General features: G+C 39.3%; 1 protein-coding gene across 1 annotated transcript in view; it reads right to left on the reverse strand.

The window, feature by feature from the left end:
* LOC103798399 (WD repeat-containing protein 25-like) overlaps window positions 1–11,383 on the reverse strand; it is a gene marked incomplete at its 3' end in the record, with an annotated part of 46,233 nt that overhangs the window by 5,043 nt on the left and 29,807 nt on the right. The window contains exon 2 of the mRNA XM_009070656.1: window positions 3,653–3,800. Within this exon, the coding sequence (XP_009068904.1) occupies window positions 3,653–3,800 (148 nt within the window). The remainder of the gene's footprint in view (window positions 1–3,652; window positions 3,801–11,383) is intronic.

Here is an 11,383-nt window from a genome sequence, read left to right on the forward strand (position 1 = left end):
TGGACTTCCAGGGATCATCTAGTCCAAACCCCTACTCAAAGTAGGTCCTGCTGCAGTAAGTTTATTACAGGTCTGTCCACTGAAGCTCTGAATATCTCCAGGTATAAACTCAACAGCTGCTCTGAACAGCCTTGTTTAGTATTTGATGACTTGAGCCAACAAGTTTCTGTGTTCCTATATTTGTCCTTTGCCTCTTATCCTTTCACTGCACATCTCTGAGAAGAGCCTGGCATAATTTTCTCTATTTACTAGGTAAACCCTTCCTAATCTGGCCTGGAATGGAGTTGTCCTTCTTTCCTGCAAGAGAACTCTGATGACTCATATTCAGCACCAGGATCCCTAGGTATTTTTCTGCAAAGCTGCTTTCCAGCCAGTTTAGCACCAGCCTGTTCTGTTGCACAGGATTACTCCAATCCAGATGCAGGACTTGCTATTTGTCCTTAGTGAACCTCATTAATTTCATCTCAGCCCTTTTTTACTGCTTGCTGCATCTTAGATCTTCTTTCATTAAATGGATGTGACAAGGGCAGGAGGCTTGATGGTGTAAAACTACAGGATAAGATTTCATAGATGTGTCTTCTATCTTTGCATTAGGATTTCTATGTCCAAGACAAAAATTCTGCTCCTTGATTAATGGGATTTCAGTGTTTGCTTCTATTCTGATATTGTTCAGATCACGAAGATTTAAAAAAATCACTCCCAGAAATGCAATATATTAGGACACACAAATTAAAGTTCAATCTTAGAAACAAAATTTCCTGGAGAATTTATTCTAGCACTGTTTATTACAACAATGCTGGCACATTCCTTCGAGGAATCTCACAACTAGCTGTCATCAGACCCACAACAAACAATTAGCCAGACTACAATTTCAGTTTAACAGGGCAAAAACTACCTGTTTCCTAACAGAAAACAAGCACAAAATGTCCTAAAATAACTCCACAACTAAGTTGTACTGAGCTGCATTTGCAATCTTTCCTAAACTTTTTAAATTATTCTCTTCAGTGTGTTAACCTCCTTTTGGTGAAAGACATGTAGCAATTTTTATAACACAGATGCAATATATAAAATCTATATTGAAAACAAAGACGAGAAAGATTAGATTTTAGCAAACATGATTGGAAAAATGTTGACTCAGATCAAAATATACAAGAGCTGAGCACAGAGCCTTAGAGACAGCATTATGATGGATAAAATCCCACTGCATTTAAACACATTGGTAGTTAGTGCAGACCAGCAATGGAAAGTAATTAAACCAAAGTCCAAAAAAACACCTAAAAGTCCTCTGTGAAGGAACAGTTCTAACATCTATATGAAGTTAATCAAAGAAGAAATCATCTCAGCACTGATGAAGAGTGAGGAGGAATGAGTGATTCAGTGAACTAATGTAAATCAAAATCTTGGAGCTGCCTTAGTGTTTTTCAAATGGAAATGAGGCTTTTTATACTCAATTGATTTGGATTCCAGAGGTGAACCACTCCCTCTGTTTCTCTGAAAAGAATTGGCTGAAATGTATGAAAAGAAGAGTCACTTTACAACAGAGAAGGGACTCAGGAAGTGGCCTGCATGCCTAGGGAATCAGGATAAAATTCTGATCACTCATGTTGTGCTTTTCCAAATGAGGTGTGTATCCCTGAGAGTGAGACCCGGAGATCAACACAACAACTGCAATTCAGAGGATACACAAGGAGTCCTGTGCTCTTGAAAGGAGACAGTAAGGAATATCTGGTGTTTCCAAGGATATACACATTCATTTCACCTTTACACATACTGTTTAAGTAGCTAGAAACACTACAGGTCAGTAAGGAATGAAGATTTATAAATTTAACTGCTCTGAAACTTTTAATCATAGAACCATCAAGGTTGGAGGAGACCTCTAAGATCTTCCAGTCCATTAACCTGTCACTGCTGGAGCCCCTAAACCAGATCCTCCCGTGCCAGATCCAGATGCCTCTTAAACATTTCCAGGGATGGTGACTCTACCACCTCCCTGGGCAATATTCCATCACCTGAACACCCTAACAGGGAAAACGTTTCTCCTCACATCCAATCTGACTCTGCCCTGCCTCAGCTCAAGGCCATTCCCTCTATCCTCTCCCTGCAGCCATGGCAGGACACACATCCCCCATCTATTCTGAATCTTCCCTGTCTCAGTTTATGACCATTTATGTGAGAAATTAAGTATATTATTAAAATTACATCGTTGGAATTTGTACTATGACTTTATAAAATGAGATTTTTTTCCCTGAGTAGTCCCTTCAAATGACTCAGACACATAAAATCCATCCCACTGCTATAAATCCCATTAAGAAGGTAGCCATTCTGTTTAGAATTTGGAAGCACTACAGACAAAAGTAAATCCACCTGGATTAGTAAGATACAGTTATATGTGAGACTGGAAAGGTTGCTGTACTAAGACTGAAAAAAGAAAAGGAAAAAAAAAGACAAGAAGTCTAACAAATTAATGACTTGGTCAATTAACCTCATGTATTACTACATCACATATATAAAGCTCTTTTCCCCTGTACAAAACCTGAATGTTTTCAAACCATCAGTATTCCTTAACATGCTTGACATTCCCACACTACAACTCCCTTCCAGCCATCACTGAGTTTAAATACTTCTGCTATGACAATTGGTGAGAAAAATAAATTCTTACAGCATGGAAAAGAACAATATTCACAAATTTCCTTGGCCACTTTCCCAGATCATCTGAATAGGACTTTCTGCTCTCCAGAAATTCACACACACAATGTGCTTCTTGCTTTTACGTCAGAGAAAATCCTCCCAGACAATAACTGCCTGTAATTTTTGTTACAGATTTCTACTGCAGCCTTACAAAAAATATTGCACCTTTGCAGGAGTTAAACACTTAAAAATAAAGTGGAAAATATCAAATTGCATCACTTCCCTTGACGAGATACTATTTTGGATTTCAAGACACACAAAGGTGTCCTGTTATGCACAGCTCCAGTGAATGCTGCTGTCTGAGTGCTGGGAACATGCATAGAGGAGAGAAGGAATATAGCTGACAGAAGCAATTGAGCTTGTGAAGGAGACACAAGGAGAGATAGCATCCAGGAGATTAGTTGGTAGAGTTACAGCAATCCAATCCCAAATCAAATTCACAAACGTGTCAAAGCAACACACGTTCAGTCTCAAGGTTTCATACCAGAATTTGAGTTTCTATACTCCAAATTAAGGTCCTATTCAGAAAAAAACAATAAATCACCTGATTTACTCCAAGCACAAACTTAAAAGCAAGGCAACTGAGAATGAGATCCATGTTCAAACTCACTATATGTATACATGGTACTGAAATCAGCCTTAAGAGGTTTTTCAAATGCTTTAATGAGTGACCATGACAGAGCATAAAAAATACGTTTCATTCTATCCATTTGTGCAGTAGCTAACAACAGAAATTACATGTGATCATGAAATTAAAGATATTTCAGTTTTCTTAAACTTCTCCAACTACTTTTCACTGCTGAGATACCTTCTTTTAAGTAAGGATATATTTCAATGATTGTAACTTTCACCTATAGATTTTTATCTTCATTCTAGAAGAAAGAATAAGGCTAACAAGATCCCAAGTGATCTTGGGATTTTAGCCCTAAAGAAAGGGCAATAATGCACCTTTAGTGACCTTTACCTGTTTCTATATCTGTCAAGTGCAGTGTGGAATCGAAGCCCCCACTGAGGATCCTTCTTCCACATGAAGACCACTGGGCAGCTCGAACAGCACAGGAGTGACAGGAGTATGTTTTTAAGCAGCAGCCTCTATCCACAGCATCCCACACCTTAAAGAGAATGATAAGGACACCTTTATAAAGAACCACAGTATTTTTTCCCATGTACTGATAGGTACCTGCAGCAAATCATTGTAGCTGAGAAAGCTTTGCATTCCGAAGTCGTAGCAGCAAAGCTGTAAAAGTCTGTTAGAAATAATTGCATGGTTGATTAGAATTAGGGCATTTTATTAACAAGCCACAAATCAGTAATACATTTTTATGACTTGTGTTATTTCTTGAAATGTCTACGTTGCTCTCAATGGCGTAACATTACTTCCCCATGCATAATGCTGTCCTACCTCGGTGCAGAGATGGAGCCAAATATATTTCACCTTTCATAAAACCATAGAATCAACTGGGTTGGAAAAGACCTCAAAGAACATCCAGTCCAACCCTACCATGGTTACTAGCCCATGGCACTAAGTGCCACATCCAGTCTCAGCTTGAAAACCTCCAGGGATGGTGAATCCACCACCTCCCTGGGCAGCACATTCCAATGCCTGAGCACTCTCTCTGTAAAAGACCTCTTCCTAATAGACAACCTAACCCTTCCCTGGCAGAGCTTGAGTCTGTGCCCTCTTGTCCTGCTGCTGGCTGCCTGTACTGTGTGCAATATTCCAGATAGGTCTCAGGAGAGCAGAGTAGAGGGGAAGAATCACCTCCCTTGACCTGCTGCCCACACTCCTGTGGATGCAGCCCAGGATTTCTTTGGCTTTCTAGGCTGAGCTCACACACAGCTTCTGATGGTGAGCCTCTCATCCACTGTCACTCCCAAGTCTTTCTCCTCAGTGCTGGTTTCAATTACTTCCCCACAAGTTCACAATAATTAAAAGCAAATCCTTTCCATGGTTCTCTTTTCACCATAATTTTCAGACCAAATTTGAAGTTTATCAGCAAATGACCCATATAAAGATCCAGTATGATCACTTCTGTGACAGAAGGCTAAATATCCAAACTAATTTCCTATGAATATTCCTCTTCAGTAAAAGCTAGATCATAAAATATCTTATGATTGTACAAAACTATATAATACCTGGTGAGCCGAATAATAAAATGGACAACAAATGCTCTAACCACACCAGTAAATCCTACAATTTCATTACTTCTAATATCAGTTATACAAATAAGTCAACACTTTGACAGTGCTTTGTGATACTTTTATTGCAGTTTCAGCAAACTCAAGGGAGTTTATTGCTTTAAAGTCACTGTTTTCAGTGGATGAGAAACTCACCATGAGCTGCAGCGTGAGCTCAGCCCAGAAAGCCAATGGAATCCTGGGCTGCATCCACAGGAGTGTGAGCAGCAGGGCAAAAGAGGTGATTCTTCCCCTCTACTCTCGTGAGACCCACCTGGAATACTGCACACAGTTCTGGTGTCCTCAGCATGAGAAGGACATGGAACTGTTGGAGCAAGTGCAGAGGAGGCCACAAAGTTGCTAAGAGCACTGGAGCATCTCCCCTGTGAGGACAGGCTGAGGGAGCTGGGGCTGTTCAGCCTGGAGAAGAGAAGGTTGTGTGGAGACCCCAGAGCAACTTGTCAATATCTGAAGGGCATACAAGGAGCCAGAGAGGGACTATGGTTGGGCCTAGATGATCTGTAAGGTCCATACCAACCCTTAAATTCTATGATTCTATGATTTTACTTCATGCTAGTTCTCTTTGCAATTAGTCGCTTTAACCCTGCAAAAACATGCAGAATGAGAACAACACTGCCTATGAGCTTAGGGGATTATTCTGAATTTTGGCAATTCTAGTCAATTTCTCAGTTCTAAGAGTGTTTATGTAATGCTGAGAGCAGAATAGGTAACTAACAAAATACAAAAAAAAATTATCTTTTTTTTTTAAGTAAGATAAAATTCAACTTTCATGTATTTGGCACAAGAGCACTGAAGTTAGTACTGAAAATAAAACTGGTTTGTGCATTTTAAAGGCTGTTAAAAACAAAAACAACTTGGTAAATCAGGCAACACAAGTAAATGTTTGCTTTCTTGTGGGAATAGCACTATTCAAAACACAGGAGAATGTAAAGACAGAGAAAACCTGAGACTGGGTGATGTATTTTTATCTCCAATTACATTTTCTTCTTCCTGGACAAAAAGAACTTGCTGACAGCATCATTATTATATAGTGTATGCTCAGAAGACAACATTCCATTATGGAAAATAATTTCATCAAAGGATCTTATATCACGACTCTGCAATGCAAAGCAACCAATTATCATTAATTACTTCAATAGCTGCTTTAGACCGGGACTGTGATGTGATCCTACCCTTAGTATCCTACCCTATCCAGGAGAAGAGAAATCAGGAAAATTTTTATATTAAACTGCTTTTGAAAGTAAATTCCTCTGCTTTAACGAGTTTTAATGAGCATTTCAAGTTTCACAGTATTAAAAAAGGGTTAATTGTGTCTTGGAGGGTTTTTAATATGAGGAAGCTAATGAATGAATCAAGATGAAAGGAAAACCAGGTGGTCCATGCTGCAGATATTTCCCGTCATGTTTTAGTGATTACGTTCGAAAACTCAGTTTTCACGAGAAGGGTAATGTAAAGCAAGTTCAACAGCACTTCTGAGTTTCTGCTTCATTAAAAAAAAGCTGTATAAATGGAAAAAGCACATCCCTAAAGCTGCACATTTCCCTCCATTCTGTGTGGCAGAACAAGTGATCCACTCTCATGGATGAGACCACTGACCACGCACAAGGGACAACTTACCAAATACCACATTTCTCTCCACTGTTTGGCATTCCATCCACTCTTTTTTTTTTGCCCAGGTAATAGTAGTGTTTCAATGTTTTCTGGAATTAGAGTTGCAGGGGCAAGGCAGCCTTGATTGACAAAATTCACTTAGTTTATTGCCAATTAATGTAAACTTTTAACTACAGATTCAAGTTTGAGGAAAAAAGACCAAGAGTTAAATGAGCACTTAGGGAATGCTCAGCTGTACCAGAATGTGTCTCCCTTTCCCCTTACAAGAATCCCCAAATCAATGAAATATGCAACTGTTATTAGGAAAAAGACACATATTATCATATTACCTCCCTTAAATCAACAATTACAAACTAATTAATTATCCAGTATTTGAGAAATATAAACAGCCAGGACTCAAAAGCTTTGAAATTAGCTATTTTCAAAGATATTCTTTGATGTCTTTCTGGCATTAAGGTATCATGAAAACTTGAATTGCATTTTCCCAATTTCATTAAAATTGGCTTTAATTTGTCAAACTGGTTCATATTTCACTACTAGTTCTTACTCTTCTGCACTTCCCCATTTCTAACAATGCATTTCCATTTCTTTTCCATCAATTGCTTTCATTTCCTTTCCTCTCCTATTAGAGAAAGTATGGTGATTACACAGTTATCTGCTAGGATTAACACATGGGGGCAAAACAGCAGGTACCAACAGCCAAGTGACAAAATTATACTAGAGATACCTTGACAAAAGCAATTTGCTTTTTACTTTCTCCGAGGCACATTGTAATCCAACTATTCTTTCACATTCTTCATAACATCTGGAAATTAAGGCTTTGGAAGTTACTTGCTTTCCTGTATAGCTTAGAAATGTTGTGGAAATATTGTAACCTGTATTTTAGGTAACATAACTAGACCTCCTCACCCTGGAGATCAAAACTTCACAAATCACATAAGCGACGGCACAATATAAGAGATGAGATTTATTATAGATGATATGTTTCCAGATCCTATTTTCTGAAAGTTTTCAGGAAAATAGCCTTCAAAAATAAAGTAGTTTGGGTTGAATATAATAAAAACCTTCTACCCAGGGACACAGTGGCTGTTCCGACCTTGGTGGTGTTCAAGTCCAGGCTGGATGAAGCCTTGAGCAACCTGATCTAGTGAGGAGGTGTCCCTGCCCAGGGCAGGAGGTTGGGACTAGATGACCTCTAAGGTCCATTCCAACCCCTAAATACTATGATTCTAATTCTATGATTCTTGGCAAATCATAGAAGAAAGCAGGAGAGGATAAGTACTTGATACACAAGTAAATAGCAGTCACAGAAGAATATTCTGGGGGTCTGCTACACTATCAACCAGCTCATATGTCACAAAAGACTTTATCTTACTGACCATCCAAACTAGGAATTCATTCCTGGACGAAAAAAGGTCACAGCAACATAAGCAGCGTAACCAAAGTAATGTGAGAATCATAGAATTTTAGGGGATGGAATAGACCTTACAGATCATCTAGTCCCAATCTCTCCTGCCCTGGGCAGGGACACCTCCCACCAGAGCAGGTGGCTCAAGGTTTCATCCAACCTGGCTTTGAACACTGCCAGGGTTGAGGTTTCTACCACCTCCCTGGGCAACCTGAGCCAATGTCTCACCACCCTCACAGGAAAAAAAATTCTTCCGAGTATCTAGTCTGAATTTCCCCACTTTTAATTTGTACCCATAAACTCATCAAGCATATGAAGACCTGATAAATTAGGAACTGAGCACATCTCTTCCATTGTCATTCTGTGATTATCTGTGATGCACTTGCCCCAAAGCAAATTAGATTGCAGAACAGAAAATCTAACAGCCTGACTTTGGAAAGAGAAAGGTGCTTCTATTCAAACAGGCAGCCACTAATTGCACAGTGAACCCGGGAACAGTGATTCAATTGTGATAAATTAGAGGTTGGAAGCAAGTGTGAGGAATTAAGTTGTATGCATTTCAAATTTGCATGCATAAAGAAACTACAGCAGAGCCAATCAAGAATACTAAACAAGAAATTAATTTCTGCAGCATGTGTAATGAAATTAAAAACTTTTTAATGGATGGATTCAAGTTGATTTCAATGTAACATCCATACTAAAATAACAAAACTCTTCCCCCTCAATTTAGCCAAGTTCTGCCATTCTTCAGTAGTTAACAGCTTCCTCTGTCAATGGCTCCTGATGAACAACAGTAAGAAATCATTTCACACTTCTCAATTACTATAAAAACAAAGATGGCATTTAAGAAATCAAGAATGATGTGTACTGAGCTACAAGAAATGAGAAGTATGCTTTGACTAGAACAAATTCTGTTCCCTTCCAAAGAATGTTCAGGTTGCTCCACAGACTTGTGAAACTGAAGAAACATGAGTCTCTCCTGTCCCTTTTTGGAATAACATTGCTCCCTGATGTGTCTCAAGGAGACAAAACTGATCGTTTTTCTTTTTTACTTCATTTTTAACTGCACAACTGAATTCACGTCTGAAGGCTGACTACACCATATCTGCTAACATGTACAGATTCAAGAGAATGGTACTCCCTGAACCACATTGCTTTTCTGATCTCATTAATATCTGAATACTGTACATTCTAACAAATACAGTGGAGAAGGAAGCCCCACATGAGCTACAGAGAATCATGTCTTTTCTAGTTTTCAAAGCAGGCTCAGCACTGTACTTTCAAAGGTTCTTCAAAAATCAATGGGCCACAGGGCAGAAATAGTCTTATGGAAAAACTATAAAAAGATACTTCCTGCTGCTAACTGCTTCTTCGGATTTCCCACTTGGATGAGGGAAGGATTGCAAGATCTAAAAGTGCCCCTTGGGTACCTCTAACCAACAGCAATAAGGATAAGGAGTCACTCCCACAAACAGGTACATTCTTTTGTTAATAAAAAGGAGGCAAGAGAATGCCACGAAGAAAAGCAACGAATAGCTAAGTATCAGAATCATAGAACCATCAAGGCTGGAGGAGACCTCTAAGATCTTTCAGTCCAACCATTAACCTCTCACTGATGGAACCCCTAAACCCTAAACCAGATCCTCCAGTGTCAGATCCAGATGCCTCTGAAACACCTCCAGGGATGGTGATTCCACCACCTCCCTGAGCAATATCCCAGTGCCTGAACACCCTCACAGGGAAAACATTTTTCCTCATATCTAATCTGACTCTCCCCTGTCTCAGGTTATGACTGTTCCCTCTAGTCCTCAATTAGAATTGGTAGGTGTGCCAAAGCCTCTCCAGTCTTGGCCTGATTGAAAAAGAATCTGATCTTGAATCCAATATGTATAAATTCCTAAAGTAACTACATGAATATTTACAATATTTCATTCTTGTTTCAGTTCATGTCTACAAGGTTAAATTTGCTGAACTACAAAAGACACCACTTACACCCTTTTGTCTAAACATGTAGCTAAACTGTGTAAAAACTAAGAGCTAAGCTCCAGGATAAACTATGAGCTGAGGCCTAGCTTAGTACATAAGCTGCAAGTGTTAATAAACTTATTTTCATACAGTTATGAAGGATGTAGATAGATGTTCAGACTGTTGTACAGAGTAGAACTGCTGACATTTTGGGCATACCAGCTTAAGTTTTAAACCAAGTGTCCCAACAAAGAGTTTTTCAGCAGTATTCTGTGTAGCTAGATAAAGCTAACACATTTTCAGATGTGTTGAACACTTGCCCCAGGAATGTTTAAAGTGTTCTAGGGAACATATTTTAAATGACATCCATCTTACTACTCTAGACATAGTGTAAGAAGTATATATTGATGCTGTCATTTGAACAAGCAGTTACAGATTTCCACTAGCTTTCTTCTTGCAGCAGTTGGAACTTAAAACACAATTATCTTACTAATCCAAAGCAAAGAATCAACTTTATTATTGCTTTAATATCTGAATAAGAGTTTGTATTTGGATAGTTTGTTACTAGACTACTCTTCCTGCTGTTGAAACAAGAAGAATGGAAAGCAGCAAAAGACAATAAATTCAATTAGCTGAGACAGCCATCAGAAGGTTTAAATTCATTAGTTTTTCCACCAAAAAAATTGTAATATTAAAATGTTTCAAGCACATTTATCAAACCAATGAGGTGGGAAAATCTTCTTTCACAAAAAAATAAAAAAGAACCAGCAAACCAACAACCAACCAAACAAAAAGTCCAGTATACAATCACAGAATCACAGAGTAATAAGAGTTGGAAGGGAGCCTTGAGGATCATCTAGTCCAACTCCTGCCCTGCACAGACATCCCTGACCATCACACCCTGTGCCTGAGAGCACTGGCCAAACACCTCTGGAGCTCTGTCAGCCTTGGGGCTGTGACACTGCCCTGGGGAGCTGTTCAGTGCCCAAACACCTCTGGGGGAAGAAGAACCAGTTGCTAATCTCCAGCCTAACCCTCCCCTGACACAACTTCAGCCCATTCCCTGGGTCCTGTCCCTGGTTGCAGAGAGAAGAGGTCAGTGCTGTCCCTGCACTTCCTTCCCTGAGGAAGTTGTATCCAGTGACGAGCTCTGTCCTCACTCTCCACTTCTCCAGCTGAACAGCCCAAGTGCCTCAGCCACTCCTCATGTGGCTTCCCCTCAAGGCCCTTCACCATCTTCGTTGCCTCCTTAGGACACTCACTAATAACTTAATATCTTTCTTCTATCATGGTGCCCAAAACTGCTCACAGCATTCAAGGTGAGGCTTGATACATTTTAGTGGTATGAGAACTGATTTGCAAACATGTCAACAAGCTTTAATCCTGGTCCATCCAGCAAAGGTTAATTACCAGCACATTAGCTTCATGCCAAGCATGCCTATGAAATACATTTCCAATTATTTGATGTGTTTCATTTTAATTTTCCCTCCCACAGAAACTCAGCAGCTCTTT

Source organism: Acanthisitta chloris, unplaced genomic scaffold (genome assembly GCF_000695815.1).
Source record: "Acanthisitta chloris isolate BGI_N310 unplaced genomic scaffold, ASM69581v1 scaffold17202, whole genome shotgun sequence".
Classification (NCBI taxonomy): Eukaryota; Metazoa; Chordata; class Aves; order Passeriformes; family Acanthisittidae; genus Acanthisitta; species Acanthisitta chloris.